We start from the raw sequence: 20,933 nt of genomic DNA, 5'->3' as shown, positions 1-20,933 counted from the left end.
TTCGATGTTGCGAGGTATCGGATTGAAACTGAGTAGGAAAGTAGTTTGCAGAGAGACGGGTCGCGCCGATGCTCTTTGCTTTTACGACGCCGTGAAGGCGAAATATCGAAAATGCCTGGCATCCAACCGATCCACGTTATTTGACTCTGCCGGTTCTCGTGCTTAATGCACACGAAAGCGAAAAACGGAGACTCCCACCTCCCGATACGTTAAAATTATTAGACAGAAAACGAGAATGAAAATTAAATACAGCAGATAACAACCGCCATTTCAAACAATAATCACGAGAAACGCGCGATTACTGTGAGCTCCGAAAACGGTTTTATGATTCCCCGTATTTCCTTTGGTAAACTTTGCGCTGCAACTTACGTCTCCGCTCACGCTACGCTACTCCCTCGGGTACTACATATAATTGTTAAGAATTACAGCGCAAGAAACATCTGTGAGCTTGTTTTCTCGGATTTAAGTGAGCTCTAATTCTCCTAAATGCTCTACAAAGATATAAATTACATATATACCTGGCAATAATTATTATATAATAACAGCATTCTGCTTCTTTCATTAACCATTAACCAAAATAGTTTAGATATTCTGATACATTTTTGAAGAAACAATACGGTTTCTCTTTAAATTCATCAAATATTGCGTTACAAAGGTACAATTAATAAATAAATTGATGACAATAAATTACGTATTTCGCAATGATTATTTTATTCATAAATTCTGCATTTTCTTATTACGAATTAAGAAAAATATAATTAAATATTCTAAGGCATTTTCTTTTTAAATAATACTTTCTCGTTAAAAAAAATTGTCATTAAAAAAATAATACTTTTTCGTTAAAAAAATTCTCATTAAGAAAACCATCAAATGTTATACAGTTTAGCCGATGGGGCATTGCTCAATGAAAAATAATGCACCAGGACTACATATTTCGCATTTATAAGTACATGTTTCAGAATCTACATAGAAATCTTCTTCTCTCAACAAAGCAATAACACATGCTGTCTCTCATTGTCAGAAATTATCCGAAGCTATTCGTGTATTCATTCATGTGTTTATCTTCACCGGATAAATCTAGATAATTCAAAGATTCTGAATAGTTCGACAATAATGTGCATCAACACATCGAGAACAGAGTTAGACTATTTCACTACCTGTATGATCGATGAGAAGCTCTGGATGCGGGGTCGTCGGACGCAGGTGAGTCCTGGAACAGCGGTTCTCAATATCACTTTTTGGTTGCCAGGATCGATCGACTCCCTACCTCCTTCTACACCCCGAGGTATCGCGATAACGGTACGTCCAGGTCACAAATCGAAAATCGCAGAATTGTCGATTGTATCGTCACGTTTCGACCGATCTTCATAGCCTGTTGCTTTTAATAATAAATTAGAAATTCCGTTTAAAAACGACGATATCAACGCGATAACATCCTGTTTGTTTCGAAAATTAACAGATCTCGATATATCGCGCTTCAAGTACAATTACACGGCCGCGTTATTATCTTCGCATTCGGCGGTTCGGTTTCAACCATCACGAGTCGGGCTGCATTCCATTAGGTAGGGAGAATCGATCGACCCCTACCTTGGGAGCCAGGCATCCCGCGGCTGTCTGTCAAGATTTCGTGATAAAGAAGGATGGCGCCTTCCGGGACAACTGAATCCAGTGGCGACATTGCGGAGCTGCGGATATTCGGAATGAAGTATACAAATGCTTCGAGTAACTTGGGAAAACTTCCGTCTCTTTAAAGCTGGAGCATTCGGCTCATCATGAAGCTTACCTCGGATAATCTCTCGACCGTGACGTGATTGCCATACGATTGAATTCGACTTGTGTATCCGCTCGCGCATTGAGTAAGTTGGAGAACGCCAGCTTTCTCTCGCGGAAATCCTCTTTTTTAAATATCGCGAAATGAGAAATATAAATTTACGTATTTTCTCAACAAATCCACGTTGCATTAGCTTCATCCCGTCGGTTTTGATGAAGCTATGTTGCGGCAGTGCAATCAAATCCGGCAGGATGCTACGTACAAATCCGCTCGCTGTGTAGATAAAAATTTTCGGGGGGATATTTTCATTTGTATCGCGTGTCATATGCGCTCGATATGTATGACCTGAAAAACAAGTTTTCCGATAAACATCATTTTTTTTCCTCACGAAAAATTCCGAAAATTGGATATCGCATATCAGTGTCATACGAGAATGGTAATGCGCATAAATAAAAGTTAGCATTCACGCATCGCATTAACATCTCCTATATTTACAGCCTATCGCAACGATTTCGTGTCTCAGTACGTTTAAGGGGGAAACTGGCAAACTGAGATTTAAAAGGTCCAAATTAGGGCTGCATTATTCAGAAGATCACTCGACCGTTTAAAAACGCGGCGTGTTTAACTTGCATCGTAAAAAAAAGAGATGATGTCTTTGCGGCATTATCAGCACGTACAAGACTTTCGAAGTATCTGGAGCCGAGCCAACGTCGCCTTGGATGCAGTTTCGCATCTGTTCTGCTATCGATCGGAAGGTCACTCAACCAGGTGCCGTCGTAATGGGTTATGACGCCCCCCCAGGGGATACGCCACATTGACTGACGGCTACTTCATCCTAATTGGATAAAAACAGCGCACAATTCGCTCGTCTTAAAATGATGGATGCGGCAATGAAGAGACGGGTTTTTAACGGGCACCGTTTCGCAACATTGCACACTCAGAACTGTAACGGCATTTTTAATGCGAACGCCTACACACGCCGGTTCCGCGATAAATTAATACGTATTATGTGTCGTTATAGGAAAGCGAGCAGATTTTCGTAAAATGGAAGAAATGATTGAAGCTCTACGTGCAAAACTATAAATCTGTGTGAGGATATAGTTAGCACTAGGTAATCCCAACACTATTTCTATCATGTTTACGACTGATACAATTCCAGTAAATATAAACCTTTACTTATCACTATGACATTGATTACTGCATAAAAATAAGTTCAACCTTCGAAGTTATAAAAATTCTATTCTCTGTATCTATACAATCTTTTCATTGTCAATATCATCGGAGCTATCGATTATTTCCACGAAGTACATAAACGTAGTAGGGATGTGATAATCTTCGTGATAATTTAACAATAAATTTAATATTTAGCTTCAGAATTTTCGTAATACATCATCGTCGGTCAATCCAAATGATAAGCTGTTCAGAGTCCGACATTCATCAATATCTGACAGGTAATTAAAATTTATTGAAATGTACATATTATACACAGAAATCTTGCGAAAAAAATTATTGGACCCTTTAAAAAATACGATAATTCTAACGACAAACTTAATTGTAAAATTTTAGGAAAGGAAATAAATACGTAAAATGTACATAATCGTTTATAAATATGTGAACCTTTAAAATAATTTATACTTATAAACTCAAACGCATAGAAAAAATATCTCATCATTGAAAATTAATTATTGAAAATTAATTATTCGTTCATTTATATGAAGGCAAATGTTAAACTATTTGATCTTCAGTTATTTCTTAATTTCTAGACAAAGTTTAAGTATGTAAAATTCTATCCATTTTTTTAAAGATGTTAAATCAGAGAATATTTACTACCTTATTCGACAACGCGCATCCGTTTTACAAATACCCGTTGATACGTGAAACGAAAACAGCAAACAAAAAATCAGACGTAATCGGCAATTAAATGTACTTATCTAATCTGGAACGCAGGAAGACTTGCTACTCAACGGTCTGTTAACAGGTGTGCCATTTATCATCAGAAAAGTATATAATTACTTCATTGTTCAGCAAATGTGATTGTTGGCGCTTAAAATGCTGTCTTCAGTTTTATTTCTTCTTGGCGTAGCTTCTACCTTCCAGCGTGAGTAAAATTAATATCAACAGAATAAATATAATATAATAGAAATTACCTACATTTTTTGTATATTATGCATTATGACCGTAGTGAAATGAGATATAAACTGCCCAGTTTTTTGATTAGTAATTTCGATAAGTCGAATTGACACTGTTTGAATCTTCACAAGAGCAAGTTTTGACCAATTAATCAAATTGCCGTTGATTAAAGTGACTCAAATAACAAAAATTAAAGTAATGTCTCGTACATCGATGTGACAACTGCAACAGGAAGAAATATAATAAAGTGCTGTTTTAAATTGAATTTAATCGAACGCTACATTGATGACGTATACATTCAATTGCATTAAAATATACAGCTAACTCTCTGGTAAAATTTTAGCTCAATAGGTTCATTGTTGTGTTAACAGCCACCGTATCCGAGTTCGACCCACGTATCATAAATGGTGAGGATGTAAAACAAGGTGAAATACCGTATCAGGTGAGTTGTGACTTGTAAAATGACGTTATCTGCTAAATTCAAGTAAAATTACTTTCTTACGTAACAAATTTAGTATCAATCTCTCAAACAATGATACAGATACTCCGTTTTACATAACTCTCATTAACTAAGTGCTCGAAGATGCAGAAAAAAAAGAATGGATCATCAGGTAGAAATTATTTTCCAGGTCTCCCTGCAGATGCCAAGTAATAGCTTTCATTTTTGTGGCGGATCTATCGTTAATCTAAATTTCGTCGTTACTGCTGCTCACTGCGTCGAAGGGTAATTAGCTTTCACAGCCAAGTAACATGTGTCTCGTGAAATGTCAGAGCTTGCGATTTTAAAAGAGATGCTAATAAATTTGCGTTTTAATTACGACTATTCCATCTGCAGCAAGCTTCCTAGGGACGTAAAAGTTATCGCCGGTACTGTAAATTTGAACCGTCCAGGCGCAGGCGCGACACGTGCGGTTAAAGAGATCATTACTCATAAAGAATACAATCCTTCTAATTCATGGGTTAACGACATCGCATTGATTAGGGTAAGTTGTCCAATCGACTGTTTTTTCGAATCTCGATGTCAGTGGCTCTCGTCACTGACGCAACGTTTTGTTTCTTTAGGTGTTCTCTCCTTTTAACCCATCGAGCAACGTTGGTTTGGTAACTCTGCCCGCACAAAATGAAACTGTCCAGGAAGGGGCTGTGGCCAGAGTCTCCGGATTTGGCAGATTATCGGTAAGCGCAGCACAATTAATTTCACGCGATATATGTATATCGTTTGCTGCGGTTTTATATATATATTTGCTAAAAGCAGCAACAACGGTTCTAACGCCGTAATTCTCTTACAAATTACAGCCAGACGGGCCCGGATCCAAATACTTACAAAAGGCTAACATTTACATAGCTAAACAGGACTATTGCAAAAGAATGTATGACAGGATGATGTATGATATTTACGATACTCATATTTGTGCCTACGATCCGAACGTCAACCGAGGATCTTGTAAGGTAAACGCAGCGAACGTATAATAATCTTTTTAGCTTTTTAGACTAAATTTAATCCTTAATAGAATTATAAGATAAAAGTTAAACGTAACTTAGAGAAGACAAGATAAACAATTGCGAAAAATAGTTGATTAACACTCCCGGCGAAATATATAACAAACCAGAATTAAAAGAAAGAGCAACAGTTGCGAAAGCTGTATCGCTTTAAAGCGTCACGCGAGCTTTAAACATTTTATGCATGCGCGAATCGTTCTTTTTTTTCTGTTTTAATTTTAGAAAACATTTTAATCTTCTTTTGCAGGGTGACTCGGGCGGTCCCTTGATCGTTAATGGAAAGCTTGTCGGGCTCGTATCATGGGCGAAAGCTTGTTCTCTTACTGACTATCCAACTGTATACACTCGCGTACCTTCGTACATCGACTGGATCAAGAAGAACGCCGTATAAATTCAATTGATATATTCATTATTCGTATAGACTGACGATCGTCAATTCACACAAGCATACCGAGCACAGGTTACATTCATATTTTTTTTCTATTTTATTCCGTCGCGTTGAATGTGCCGCCAATAATTTTATCTCGCACGGGCAAAATTTGTTACTGCTGCTATACAGTAGATTATGTCGTATCTTTCAAAACTGACTGCTGATATGATAAGGCTATCAGTAGACACGCACGGAGATCAGTCTCGTGTCAGATGCTGTAATTTAAGCAAGAAATTTGTACAAGCACATTTGCGTTGATAATTCGTTTTGCAAATATGTTTGTGTTATTTTCACTTATCTCGCAAAATGTTTTATCACGGTTCCAAAATCTATAGCAAACATGTCACACTGGTGTTTATTTCATATATCTATTATTTATAAATTAGAAAGACTTGTAAATATTGAATAATATATAAAGTGTTCCAGAATTGAAGGGAATTGATGTTCTTAGAGAGTGTAAGAATACTAAATATTATAAAATTAAATAAATATAAGAATATGGGGTAAATGTAGTATGTAAATAGATTCTATCTGTCGTTAAATTTAAATTTAAATTATACATACTCAAAGTCCCTTTGTATATAAATGTCTGTAAATTGTGTAAATAAAAAAAGGCCCATAATATAGTGTAATTAAAATACGTTATCTTGTTATGAATAAATGCTCTTTTAATCCAAACAGTCGACTAAGCTAATTAAGAACGACAGGTCGTCTAGATTATTATCTTAAGTTTTTGCATTTATCTCGTGAAATTAAATCAGACCGATAACAAGCTAAGTATATCGTCGTTAGATAGAGTCATCGGTAGAATCATTAAGTAACGTCGTAATACTTTTCAACCGTGTTCCGTCTATAATTAGTTGCCGCACACACGATCATGATTATTCATATAATCTGCTCCGTCGCCTTGACGATAATTAACTTACCCCTGTAGCGGTGCTAACTTGCCATGAACGCGCCAGCCGTAATTTGCACTTGACTAATTACAAAGACGTTACGCGACATTACAGCGGTACCGCGATTAACGTTTCATATAATATTTCTCGCGAGGGTATAAGAAGCGTTTGTTTATTCCGATGCCTAATAATACGTGACGTAATAAGTAAACTTAAATATTGCGCATCATGCGGTAACAATATTCACCGTAAACAATTTATGATATATATAGGGCGCAAACGTGTGCAAAATCTGCCGACGCAATTTACGCACGAGGAAATACTTGTTGATCTGAAACGATCTTCCATTTGCACGCGCCACTACGTTGAGATTAATATTTTATTAGTTCGACAAACATACATAGTGCAATTGCGGCAAACGTTAATAAATTTATCGATCATCTATATTGGTCAAATCAACAGACTCAGTTATCATTCTGAACGAGGTGATGCGACTCATGCATGACCCCATATTTCCGCCGTTAGTAATTTAAATAAACCAAATAACACTTCACGTATTTTTAAACGCTGCGGTATATTGATCAATAAATTTGAGAGTCCCATTGACATATTGATTAAAAGCAAAATTTACAATTTTAATTAAAATTAAAAAATTACACTTTAAATGCAGTTTCGACAAATAATTTACATACGAATATTTACGTAGTGTTATTAACTTCAGATTATCAAATCGCGCTTCACATTTTCATACTAAAGACGCAATTCGATTGTTCGCGGTTATCTTCGCTTAAAATTACAAATATTACCATGACTGTCAGAAGTGTTATATCTTCTCCGTTTTCCCTGAAAGAGAAAACTTTCTTCTTTAAAATATTAAATCGATTTCAGGCATCGTGCCCAACGAGAAGCAAAATGGAGAGGAAAAGAGCACACAAACACGCTTCATATTAAAATCGTACAAATGACACTACGAATGAGAAGCTAGGCGTTAATAAGCGACGTCGATATCCACACAGAACAGATCCGAGATTTTATGCAAACTGGTAATCGATGTTTTTTTATCACGGTTGGTCATGCGCGTAGCGTCGTAATATGCAGACGCCGTGGCTACTACTTTTCCGAGGACGAGCAAGAGAAGAGAATACCGCCCGCACTCGTTCAACCGTTTTCTGACGGTCGCTCCAGCAAGGACATTGTCGAAGTTCAACGCACCTCAATAACCCCTAGAAGTACACACTTGGGTCTAAGAGACCCAGCCAAATTTTCGAGGGACTGATATCGCGGGGCCCTTGACATTATAAAGACAGCTCTGCGGCGTAGAAAAAACTTTGGTCCTACCCCTACCATTTGCCGCTAGGCAAATCTCTGTAGTTATTTATAGTTGCGGAACAGTGCGAAAGATAGTATCGGGTCTCAGAGACTCAAGTTAATACGACTCGGTCGAAATTCAAAGTAAGTTCATGCCTCGTTTTTTTTTTTTTTTTGCTAGTTTGGTACTAAATAAGTAGTATTAAATAAATATTAACGTTTTTGTTATAATCTTTCGATATTAACAATCATTTATTGGTTTATAAGTATGACTTTGATATTAATGTTTTATAGAATGTGTATACACACACACACACACACACGGTGTACATAAGTCATGTTTAGTCATGGTAGTCATGTTTTTTTATCTCGTTTCTAGTTTAATTTTTTAAGAAATCACGCGAAAACATTTACTTTTACGAAAAAAGAGACCTCAAAAATCGGCTTACTTGACCCCTGGAGATTTTGTTGATAACGATCAAAAATTACATTGCTCTGTTTTTTTCCTGAAGATATGACATCTGCTCTTTCAGAATCCGCAAGAGAAATTGAATTCTACCGGATAATTTCAAAGTTGTAAATTTTCAAAAAAATTGCAAAACTCGTGTTTTTCCTCCTCAACAAAAAATTCTTACACTTAAACGACTTTTTGGGGAAAAATACGAACCGCACAGAGTTTTCGCTTTTACAGATGTATTCTTAACAGTCTCCTCTTCAGTTTGAAAAAAAAAACATTCAATTAGTAGTTTCGCGGAAACTACAACATTCGAAAGTTGGCCGGGTCTCACAGACCCAGTGTGTATGACTAAGTAGCCAAAAATATTTGTGTACTACTAGGGATAAATTGTGCAATTGTTAAGAAAATCGCCGTGACTCTGACGCAGCGTTTCAATAAGCGTATTAATTCCATCACAATGTAATCACCAACGTGACTTCATTTAAGCACGAATTTATAATATATAGCAAACTGTATTGAAATAACTCTTCAATACAGAAAAATAAATAAATTAAATTAGATGTTAAAATAAAAAATAGTTAATTGTAAAAATAAATAGTTTTTGAGCAATTTGTAGGACGCAAAATTCATCATATTAATTCATCCTTCTATCCAGAAATCTATTCAGAATTAATCGCAGATAAAAATTATCAACAATGTGAAACACGTTATAACATTATATACACGCTACATAAAGCGTGAATGTGATAAAAGGACATATTATTAGTAACAATCGTCATATCACGTAATATGAATTATACACACTTCTCTCCGCGCAAATAATAGCCCAGAAAATGCATACTTTTATATCTCTTCTCATAAATCCTTCCTCTCTTTTAAAAGAGCGCTCGCTTTGTTTGAAAATCTTGGCAATTTTACGCGTGGAAGGAAAAACGGTGTTCTCGGATTCTCACGAGCGCTCGCGCGAGAAGCGCCCGTTGTTTCCGGACCAACCTTTGAACCTTTTATTCTATTTGCAGTTTTGCAACAACCGATATTCCAAAAGGGACTCTTGAATAAAACATGCGATAGCAAATTTCACCGACGTAAGGAAATAGATATTCTCCTGTGCAAACAATATGCGCTTGCGATGCACGCCCAACGAGCAAATTTGCGAAATGGATTTGTAAGCAGAACTTAAAAATACAGCGACACAACGATATAAATATCGCCTGTTCTACTTGTCCCATTTTTACGCACTATCATTAAAACCAGAACACTTATCGTGGTACTTCTGTTGAAACAATTTAAAACACTAAATGACTGCGGAATATAGACTGTATCTGATAAGATAATCTAACTAACTCCCATTTGTTATCTAAAGAATGTGTAATTAAGAAACTTATAGTTTCACACCCGATATATTTACGAAGAGATATATTTACGATTGTACGAAGAGAATTATTTGGAAACATTTTTTATCGCACCAAATATTTTTGTCGACCGATAGAGTTACCATTATCACAGTTGGTAAACGATTGCGCTCGTATCTGCACAATACATGCCATCATAAACATATTGATAAATACATTACTAAAATCTGATAAATATCCTCATCGCGGCGCCGCGTACAGTTTCATAAAATAAACAAACATTTGTACAATTAAAACATTGCACCAAAACTGTAAATAATAAAATTTAAATGTTCAATTTTTCAATGTAATTTCTTATATCGTGGTTTCTTCCATCAGCGATATAAAACACGCGATTACAAAAGGATCTGCAATTACAAATTCCGAACGAACGGCTTTCATTGCTATGAATTCGCTTGAGAGTTAACTAATTCCATGTATGTATGAGTTGTAAATTTATTTGGAGCTTTCACATGCTAGCAAGTTTAGTAAAGGGCAGGCGAACACGATTGAGAGTTCGTGCACGCAAAGTATCAGTGATCTCGATCGACAAAGCTTTGATCATCCATTCGGTCGATTACATGATCGAGGCACGAAGTCGCAGATAAATCCTGAAACTCTGACAGCCCGCAGGCATCCTGGACCTGCGATCGAGATTGTCTCTCACCTATCCGTTTGACGGTCAGGATTTTCTGATAAAAATTCGCAGGCTACGAGGATGACCGGAAACTTCATCCCTCGTGAGACTTCCTATTGAAATTAGCGCCGCGAGCATGAAACTTTTAATAAGAGACTATTAAAGTTTTTAATGCAGCGTAGCTTACCATTTCCGACAAAATTATTATCTCGCAACGTCAATTTTATCTTTGAAAATAATTTTTTTCTTTACGTAGTTATTAATTGTAAAGATCTTACAACGTTTAGTTTATATCTAATATAATATAATGTACGAACCTAATAAGAAAATTATTCTTCGTGGTCAAAAACAGAGAAAGTCAAAAAAGTGATAAGATTATAATAGCTCTATATCTAATCAAGTATATATAAGTTGTTTGCGAACGGAGTTAGTGAACGATAACTATAATCAGTAGCTTATACTTCCGCGAAGATAAAAAATAGCATTGTCTACCGAGCTACAAAAAATCAACTCATTATGGGTTTCATTGAATGATAAGCGAAAAAAAGTGTGAAACGCTGCTATTATCATTATCATATCGAATTATCATATCGATAACCATAATTATCATGTCGAAGAATCGTGATAGTCCTTTCAATCGATTTAATCGCAATCAAAGAGTGCGATTAAATCGTGCGAAAGATTCATCGAGCAAGATTAAAGATACGGGAAAATCCAGATCCATATCATATATCAAAAGTGACACCAGGAATCGACAGAATACGATTATTGCTTTCCTCGAATGATAAGAAAAATAATAATAAAAGTAATTATTAAAAAGAAATTATAATAACTTATTACAAATTATGCCTACTTTAAATAAAATACGCTAAGATTTGTATTTAATTTTGACAGCTGCATTACCAAAAGTATCTCAAATAAAAAATCGTGGAAAATATTTCGACAAAAATATTTTTAAAATCATAAAAAGTTACAAGTGCGATATGCTAAATAAATAAATATAATTACTTAAATTATTAATCTTTTAATAATTTCAAAAAATGAAATAATATTAAGTAATATATATGAAACCGCGATGAATCGAAAGAGAAACATTTTGAGAGAATAAAATTCCAATGACGACACAGTATCACGTGCTTATCAAGACGAATGATCATTGATCAATCCGTATCAGTACATCTCCGATATACTACTTCGCAACTGATCTATCTAATCTAATTTCTTAAGAAAACTTGACAATCGTTGGACTACTTACACGGAAGAGGGGCGACGCAATTAGAAACAGGTACATATAAAATCGCGGCGTCGACGAGTTCAAATCAGGCTTCGGTCAGTGATCAGACAATGGCGTTGAGAGTTCTGTGTCTCCTCGGCCTTCTGGCTTTCTCTCACGGTAAGTGATAATTCTCTCGAGTGAACCGATAATCATTCAATCAAGTGAACACAAATTAATAACTCTCTTAGAAATATCTTGGGGAATAAATCGCTTTACTGTGTCGTATTATTCAAATAAGTAATTTTTTTATTTATCTGCCAATCAATTAAATACACAAATAGAAATAATAGCAAAACTATCCTTTATAATTTTCAATGAAACTTCACTGAAAGATTGCTAACTCACACAGATCCAAAAATTCAATATTAAAACACACCTGAGAAACGAACTATTACTAGTTACAATTTAAATCTCTGTGAAGATTGTGTTTCTTCCGCTGCATTTTACATATAGTGATAATGACTTATCGTTGCAGCTGGAGTCCTTCCATTCTTTGATCCCAGGATCGTGAATGGAGAGGATGCTAAAGTAGGCGAGATTCCATATCAGGTACATGTTACAAAATTCATTACAAAAATTAACAGTATATACATATATATAAACTAGTATACGTATATATATATATATATGTTCGTATAAATACTTTTCATTATAATTAACGTATGAAAATATATATAAAATTATTATATGAACAGATGTGCAGATATTAGAATGCTATGATATTTTCACAGATTTCTCTTCAAGATAAATATTCTTCCTTCCACTTCTGTGGTGGATCAATTCTGAGCGATAAATATGTCATCACAGCAGCTCATTGCGTTGAGGGGTAATTTTATTATTATTACTTTTAATAAAATAATTGCATATGATTCACGCTAATATATCTCTCTACTATAAACATTTTCACGCGTACATACGTGTAAATATTATTTTACCAATGTAAAAAATATGACATATTCACTGTATTATATATTTAGGTAAAAATTTAATCAATTATAAATTTCGTGTTGTAGCAAACGCGCCAATAGCATAAAAGTTGTTGCTGCAACGATCAATCTAACAAGCCAGGAGAAAACACAGCATGATGTCGAAAGAATCATTATTCACGAAAACTATAACCCCGCTAATTCCTGGCTTAACGATATTGCTTTATTGAAGGTGAACATGGCTTAAATTTTCTTTTCACACGAGGAAATTAGAATCTTTCTAATTTTTTTCTAATAAAACATTACAAATCTCAAGTAAAAATTGTCTTTTAGGTAAAAACTCCCTTCGTAAAATCTAACAAAGTTGGACACGTTCCTCTGCCACCAAAGGGACATACCGTTAAGGCCAACGAAGTAGCTGTTGTATCAGGATGGGGCAGACTCTGGGTAAGTTTTTTGTCATTTTAAGTATCATTTAGTCTGTAACTTAGACTATAATACTAGATATTTATAATATCTAGTATAAAAGGAATAAGAGAAAATTAGTGTCACTCCGACAGCAACAGTTATAAATGTTATTGCGAAATTGCAGCAAAATGGACCAACCACTACTAAGTTACAACGAGTCAACATCTTGATCGCTGATCAAGAATACTGCAAGTATATGTACAACAATATGGGATATAATGTCTACCCCACGCAAGTTTGCGCGCACCATCCGGAAACTGAGAAAGGATCTTGCCACGTAAGTTTATCTTAAAATTTCAACTGCCATTGCATCGGTCCATCTATTTAATATCCTCACGACCAAATATTTAAAACCTCGATGAAGAAATTAAATGCACAAAACAAGATCTAGACGTCATATTTAAAATGGCATCTTGCTTCTTCCAGGGTGACTCTGGTGGCCCATTGACTGTCGGTGGAAAACTCGTTGGATTGGTATCCTGGGCGAACGGTTGCGCCAGCACCTCCTACCCCACCGTATATACACGTGTTGTCTCTTACCTGGATTGGATTAAGGCTAACGCGGTCTAAACTACTCTCTCTCACTTCCAACTATGGCTCGTACTTTGTCCTTCGTTCTGTATAATTTTTTAGACATCGGTTCTTAAAACCTCTAAACTAAGTAATCTAAACTAAGAAAGAAAGATATTTCGATGTAAAAACTGTACGATAACGATGTGACATAGGGTTGTACATAGTAGGTGCCCTCAAAATTCTGTACACTTTTTTGACGAAATAAATATTACTTTGATTTATTCAAAGAAAACTACTGGTGAATTTAGCCTGCCCGAAAAGACGATGAGGAATTATATCGCGCGACAAGTGCCGTCCGTCCATCACTTATCACAAATCGAATCCAGAGGGATTTCGATATAGAGCTATTGGATAGCGCAAGAGGTCGAATAGAACTGGGCTCTGTCGCTAAATCAATACACCGTGACCGCGCGGCCCTCACGTGTTGCTCTTATTTCCGGTGACACTTGGCAGAGCGGAAACGATGCGCACGTTTCAGCCGTAATTGACAGTCATGATCGTATCGACAATTCTCTATTCAGTAAAACTTGATCGTAGATGAAAGATATGCGTTAATCGTGTCATCAGTAGCTCCACAAGCGTATTCTTATTACTTCCTTTATGACGTCTAGCGACTTTATAATTGTGGAAAAGAAAATAAAAGATAATACGCGATGTCTCTTCGAAAAACAAGTCGCACACACCCTCCAGATTTACGGACGAGGAAAAGGCAATCGAGAACGAAAGAGAAACTTTCCGCAAGCTGTAACCCCGAGAAGAAGAAAAACGGTATAAAAATATAAACGAACTTATTACATTTGTTTTTTTTTCCTGGGGGAAGTATAACTAATAGCAAACGTTATAAACTTTCCGAATAAGAACAAGACGAGCTGCAACTATGCAACGAGACGGCTGCTACTCGACAAGAAAGCGCGATCGCAGATCGTTCATACCGAATTCTATTCTGCCACCGTATTTACATTGCTCTAATGAATTTCTGCTGTCGCCGTTCTTCCAAGAGTGATAGGCTTCAAACATCGCTCTCCATTTTGTTTTACTGCATGAAAAAGCCTGATAGTTGCTCATTTCTAACGGAAATTATTATTAAATGCAACTCCTTCCAGTGAGCCCTTTACTCTTTTTATTTAAAAAATATTCTCGATAATCTTAGAAGTCAGTTTCACTATTTGTGCGAAAAATCTGAATATTTCACGATTTGGTTAGCATAATTATAGTTCGAAATTTTCACCTGCAATTTAACTCTCAGAAATTAATTTGTCGCACAGAGACGGACGGCTACTTTCCGCCCCAATTACGTAACAAATGTTATAAGCTGTCTCACCCGTATCTCGCATAAATATTCCCGAATAACTTTACGGTTCAAAACCGCGTGCTGAATACGGTATATTTACTGTCGCCTGGCCGAAATAAGATGTATAATATGTACACACGTATACTGCGAAGACCATATTCCCTAACTCAACTATCCAAGCAGATACATTGTGACGTGACAAGTCGCATCCGCCACCCGGACGGGCTCGGCCGAGGGGAATTTCGGGGGTGCTTCCTCGCTCGGAGCGGGGGAAGGCATGCATACGGAAATGAATAGACAAAGGTACGTATCCGTTTAGAGGAAAGAAGATCTCATTAAAAAAAAAGCGCATCCAAGTTATTTATCCATTAGAGGAAAGGAGATCTCATCCGAGCTATAGCACATCCTTCCTTCCTTTTACGTTTTAATCCAAAAATATGTTAATCAGCTTGTCTCCTTCTCTCTGCTCGTCTCGAGCTCGATATTAGCTTGTCTCATCAAGTTTGCCCACTCACAATCAAGCAGAAAAGGTGAGAACCTCCCAGGATCCGCTAGAAACCTGCGTCTCGGCTCGATGCTACGAGCGAAAATGACAATGCCTCAGATGACTGAAAGCACACATTGCCATTATGGCAATGTCTCAGATGACCGAAAGCACACATTGCCATTTACACGATTATCTCCAGCCTTTCCAGCACAATCTGTCCAAGAGGGTAAATAAGATTACGCCTTTAAGGATGATGCTTTACCAAGATTGGGGGATCGTTGCTGTACCCAGGCTGAACGAATAATCCGTGTAACTTCTGTGCGTATAACGCCCAATATGCTTGTTCGCTTACGCGAACTCGTAACAAGATGTCTGGCGTCACGGACGTCGACCAAACTTCACCTCCTTCACTGCAGGACACTTCCAATTCACTTTTCAAGTAGCGGGAAATCCTTAGAATTATATAGCGTAGGCGGAAGTCAGTCAGGTCAGGTCGGGATATTAAGAAAAGCTAAGTTTTCCTCAATCAGGGAACAGGAACCGTACTACTTCTTACTCGTATGAATTTACGTTCAAGAGTGCGAGAAAATCAATATCAAGTCCCAGTTTTTTATTATTATTGATTTATTAATTTGCAAACGTCGTTGCTAACGTGCCGGTCACGTGTACGTTGCTATACCGATCACGCATGCTTTCAATCAGATCATATGAGACGCGTTTCACGCGTCTAACTTCACGCCTCTGACTCTTCTCGCATCGCGAACTCTAAACAATGGGTTTCATTGAATGAAGCGAAAAAAGTGCGAAATGATGCTATTATCATTATCATATCAAATTATCATATCGATAATCATAATTATCGTGGGAAAGAAACGTGATATCCCTTTCAATCGATTTAAACGCAATCAAAGAGTCGTGCGAAAGACTCATCAAGCGGGATTAGAAATATGGGAAAATCCAGATCCATATCAAAAGTGACACCCAGGAATCGACAGAATACGATTATTGCTTTCCCCGAATAATAAGAAAAATAATAATAAAAGTAATTATTAAAAAGAAATTATAATAACTTATTACAAATTATGTCTATTTTAAATAAAATACGCTAAGATTTGTATTTAATTTGGCAGCTGCATTACCAAAAATATCTCAAATAAAAAATCGTGGAAAATATTTCAATAAAAATATCTTTAAAATCATAAAAAGTTACAAATGCGATATGCTAAATAAATAAATATAATTACTTAAATTATTAATTTTAATAATTTCAAAAAATAAAATAAAATTAACTAATATATATGAAACCGCGATAAATCAAAAGAGAAACATTTTGAGAGAATAAAATTCTAATGACGACGCAGTATCACCTGCTTATCAAGACGAATGATCACTGATCAATCCATATCAGTACATCTCCGATATACTACTTCGCAACTGATCTATCTAATCTAATTTCTTAAGAAAACTTGACAATCGCTGGACTACTTACACGGAAAAGAGGCGACGCAAATAGAAACAGGTACATAAAAATCGCGATGTCGACGAGTTCAAATCAGGCTTCGGTCAGTGATCAGACAATGGCGTTGAGAGTTCTGTGTCTCCTCGGCCTTCTGGCTTTCTCTCACGGTAAGTAATAATTCTCTCGAGTTGACCGACAATCATTTGTTCAAGTAAACACAAATTAATAACTCTGCTAGAAATATCTTGGGGAAAAATCGCTTTACTGTATCGTATTAATATTATTCAAATAAGTGATTTTTTTTTGTTTATCTGCCAATCAATTAAATACACGAATAGAAATAATCGCAAAACTGTCGTTTATAATTCTCAATGAAACTTCGCTGAAAGATTGCTAACTCACAAAGATCCAAAAATTTACTATTAAAACACACCTGAGAAACAAACTATTACTTGTTACAATTTAAATTTCTGTGAAGATTGCGTATTTCCGGCTACATTTTACATATAGTGATAATGACTTATCGTTGCAGCTGGAGTCCTTCCATTCTTTGATCCCAGGATCGTGAATGGAGAGGATGCCAAAGTAGGCGAGATTCCATATCAGGTACATGTTACCAAATTCATTACAAAAATTAACAGTATATATATGTAAACTAGTATACGTATATATATATATATGTTCGTATAAATACTTTTCATTATAATTAACGTATGAAAATATATATGAAAATATATGAACAGATGAGCAGATATTAGAGTGCTATGATATTTTCACAGATTTCTCTTCAAACTAAATATCATTCCTTTCACTTCTGTGGTGGATCGATCCTGAACGATAAATTTGTCATCACAGCAGCTCATTGCGTACAGGGGTAATTTTATTAGTATTACTTTTAATAAAATAATTGCATATGATTCACGCTAATATATCTCTCTACTATAAACATTTTCACGCGTACATACGTGTAAATATTATTTTACCAATGTAAAAAATATAACAATTCACTGTATTATATATTTAGATAAAAATTTAAACAATTATAAATTTCGTATTGCAGCCGACGCGCCACTGACATAAAAGTTGTTGCTGCAACAATCAGTCTGACAGACCGGGAGAAATTGCAGCATGATGTCGAAAAAATCATTATTCACGAAGAATACGACTCCGCTAATTCCTATATTAACGATATTGCTTTATTGAAGGTAAGCATGGCTTAAATTTTCTTTTCACACGAGGAAATTAGAATCTTCCTAATTATTTTTTTCTAATAAAACATTACAAATCTAAAGTAAAAATTGTCTTTCAGGTAAAAACTCCCTTCGTAAAATCTAACAAAGTTGGATACGTTCCTCTGCCACCAAAGGGACATACCGTTAAGACCAACGATATAGCTGTTGTATCAGGATGGGGCAGACTCTGGGTAAGTTTTTTGTCATTTTAAGTATCATTTAGTCTGTAACTTAGACTATAATACTAGATATTTATAATATCTAGTGTAAAAAGAATAAGAGAAAATTAGTGTCACTCCGAGAGCAACAGTTATAAACATTATTGCAAAATTGCAGCAAGGTGGACCAACCACTAATAAGTTACAACGAGTCAATATCTTGATCGCTGATCAAGGATACTGCAAGTTGATGTACAACAATATGGGAATGAACGTCTTCCCCACGCAAGTTTGCGCGTACCATCCGGAAACTGAGAAAGGATCTTGCCACGTAAGTTTATCTTAAAATTTCAACTGCCATTGCATCGGTCCATTTATTTAATATCCTCACGACCAAATATTTAAAATCTCGATGAAGAAATTAAATGCACAAAACAAGATCTGGGCGTCATATTTGAAATGGCATTTTGCTTCTTCCAGGGTGACTCTGGTGGCCCATTGACTGTCGGTGGAAAACTCGTTGGAATGGTATCCTGGGCGAACGGTTGCGCCAGCACCTCCTACCCCACCGTCTATACACGTGTTGTCTCTTACCTGGATTGGATTGAGATAATTATCTGGATGGAATCGTGATTTCTGCCCAGTGATCTGAATGTCAACGTGAAGAAATTCTAACGCGGTCTAAACTATTCCCTCTCACGTCCAACTATGGCTTGTACTTTGTCCTTCGTTCTGTATAATTTTTTAGACATCGGTTCTTAAAACCTCTAAACTAAGTAATCTGAACTAAGAAAGAAAAATATTTCGATGTAAAAACTGTACGATAACGATGTGATATAGGGTTGTACATAGTAGATGCCCTCAAAATTCTGTACACATTTTCGACGAAATAAATATTACTTTGATTTATTCAAAGAAAACTACTGGTGAATTTAGCCTGCCCGAAAAGACGGTGAGAAATTATATCGCGCGACAAGTGCCGTCCGTCCGTCAGTTATCACAAATCGAATCCAGAGGGATTTCGATATAGAGCTATTGGATAGCGCAAAAGGTCGAATAGAACTGGGCTCTGTCGCGAAATCAATACACCGTGACCGCGCGGCCCTCACGTGTTGCTCTTATTTCCGGTGACACTTGGCAGAGCGGAAACGATGCGCACGTTTCAGCCGTAATTGACAGTCATGATCGTATCGACAATTCTCTATTCAGTAAAACTTGATCGTAGATGAAAGATATGCGTTAATCGTGTCATCAGTAGCTCCACAAGCGTATTCTTCTTACTTCCTTTATGACGTCTAGCGACTTTATAATTGTGGAAAAGAAAATAGGAGATAATACGCGATGTCTCTTCGAAAAACAAGTGGCACACGCCCTCCAGATTTACGGACGAGGAAAAGGCAATCAAGAACGAAAGAGAAACTTTCCGCAAGTTGCAACCCCGAGAAGAAGAAAAACGGTATAAAAATATAGACGAACTTATTACATTTGTTTTTTTTTTTCCTGGGAGAAGTATAACTAATAGCAAACGTTAGAAACTTTCCGAATAAGAACAAGACGAGCCGCAACTATGCAACGAGACGGCTGCTACTCGACAAGAAAGCGCGATCGCAGATCGTTCATACCGAATTCTATTCTGCCACCGTATTTACATTGCTCTAATGAATTTCTGCTGTCGCCGTTCTTCCGAGAGTGATAGGCTTCAACATCGCTCTCCATTTTGTTTTACTGCATGAAAAAGCCTGATAGTTGCTCATTTCTAACGGAAATTATTATTAAATGCAACTCCTTCCAGTGAGCCCTTTACTCTTTTTATTTAAAAAATATTCTCGATAACCTTAGAAGTCAGTTTCACTATTTGTGCGAAAAATCTGAATATTTCACGATTTGGTTAGCATAATTATAGTTCGAAATTTTCACCTGCAATTTAACTCTCAGAAATTAATTTGTCGCACAGAGACGGACGGCTACTTTCCGCCCCAATTACGTAACAAATGTTATAAGCTGTTTCACCGTATCTCGCATAAATATTCCCGAATAACTTTACGGTTCAGAACCGCGTGCTGAATACGGTACATTTACTGTCGCCTGGCCGAAATAAGATGTATAATATATACACACGTATACTGCGAAGACCATATTCTCTAACTCAACTATCCAAGCAGATACATTGTGACGTGACAAGTCGCGTCCGCCACCCGGACGGGCTCGGCCGAGGGGAATTTCGGGGGTGCTTCCTCGCTCAGAGCGGGAAAAGGCATACGGAAATGAATAGACAAAGGTACTTATCCGTTTAGAGGAAAGGAGATCTCATTCAAAAAAAGCGCATCCAAGTTATTTATCCATTAGAGTTATTTATCCAAGCTATAGCACATCCTTCCTTCCTTTTACGTTTTAATCCAAAAATATGTTAATCAGCTTGTCTTCTTCTCTCCGCTCGTCTCGAGCTCGTTATTAACTTGGCTCATCAAGTTTGCCCACTCACAATCAAGCAGAAAAGATGAGAACCTCCCAGGATTCGCTAGAAACCTGCGTCTCGACTCGAT

At 36.4% G+C, this 20,933-nt stretch overlaps 4 protein-coding genes and 1 long non-coding RNA gene across 8 annotated transcripts in view; 3 read left to right on the top strand and 2 right to left on the bottom strand.

Annotated features, from left to right (window-relative positions):
• Positions 1-20,933, bottom strand: part of Hwt (SH2 domain-containing adapter heavyweight) — a 171,594-nt gene that overhangs the window by 139,484 nt on the left and 11,177 nt on the right. The gene's annotated exons all lie outside the window — the stretch shown is intronic.
• On the bottom strand, positions 714-5,890 carry LOC139814956 (uncharacterized). Of its 4 annotated transcripts, none has more exons than XR_011732624.1 (3): positions 5,755-5,890; positions 1,784-2,116; positions 714-1,685 (listed from the first exon to the last, which is right to left on the bottom strand). It is a non-coding gene; the product is annotated as an uncharacterized lncRNA (long non-coding RNA). The 4 variants fall into 4 exon arrangements; XR_011732625.1 differs by lacking the exon at positions 5,755-5,890 and having other exon boundaries at positions 714-1,077; positions 1,158-1,685; positions 1,784-2,457; XR_011732626.1 differs by lacking the exon at positions 5,755-5,890 and having other exon boundaries at positions 714-1,372; positions 1,588-1,685; positions 1,784-2,457.
• LOC139814951 (chymotrypsin-2-like) lies at positions 3,473-6,490 on the top strand. Its single transcript, XM_071781481.1, has 7 exons — positions 3,473-3,869; positions 4,273-4,343; positions 4,531-4,625; positions 4,737-4,884; positions 4,964-5,077; positions 5,198-5,350; positions 5,649-6,490. Exons 1-7 carry the CDS (start codon positions 3,821-3,823, stop codon positions 5,790-5,792), a joined length of 774 nt encoding a protein of 257 aa, XP_071637582.1. The 5' UTR covers positions 3,473-3,820; the 3' UTR covers positions 5,793-6,490.
• Positions 11,760-13,995, top strand: LOC139814949 (chymotrypsin-2-like). Its single transcript, XM_071781479.1, has 7 exons — positions 11,760-11,913; positions 12,272-12,345; positions 12,528-12,622; positions 12,810-12,954; positions 13,056-13,169; positions 13,315-13,467; positions 13,617-13,995. Exons 1-7 carry the CDS (start codon positions 11,865-11,867, stop codon positions 13,758-13,760), a joined length of 774 nt encoding a protein of 257 aa, XP_071637580.1. The 5' UTR covers positions 11,760-11,864; the 3' UTR covers positions 13,761-13,995.
• On the top strand, positions 17,022-19,299 carry LOC139814943 (chymotrypsin-2-like). Its single transcript, XM_071781470.1, has 7 exons — positions 17,022-17,167; positions 17,533-17,606; positions 17,780-17,874; positions 18,061-18,205; positions 18,310-18,423; positions 18,569-18,721; positions 18,871-19,299. The coding sequence occupies exons 1-7, from the start codon at positions 17,077-17,079 to the stop codon at positions 19,021-19,023; spliced, it is 825 nt and encodes a 274-aa protein (XP_071637571.1). The 5' UTR covers positions 17,022-17,076; the 3' UTR covers positions 19,024-19,299.

This window comes from Temnothorax longispinosus, chromosome 6 (assembly GCF_030848805.1).
Source record: "Temnothorax longispinosus isolate EJ_2023e chromosome 6, Tlon_JGU_v1, whole genome shotgun sequence".
In the NCBI taxonomy this organism is placed as follows: Eukaryota; Metazoa; Arthropoda; class Insecta; order Hymenoptera; family Formicidae; genus Temnothorax; species Temnothorax longispinosus.
Note: the sequence above shows the minus strand (reverse complement) of the source record. Positions and strands in the feature narration are given on the sequence as shown.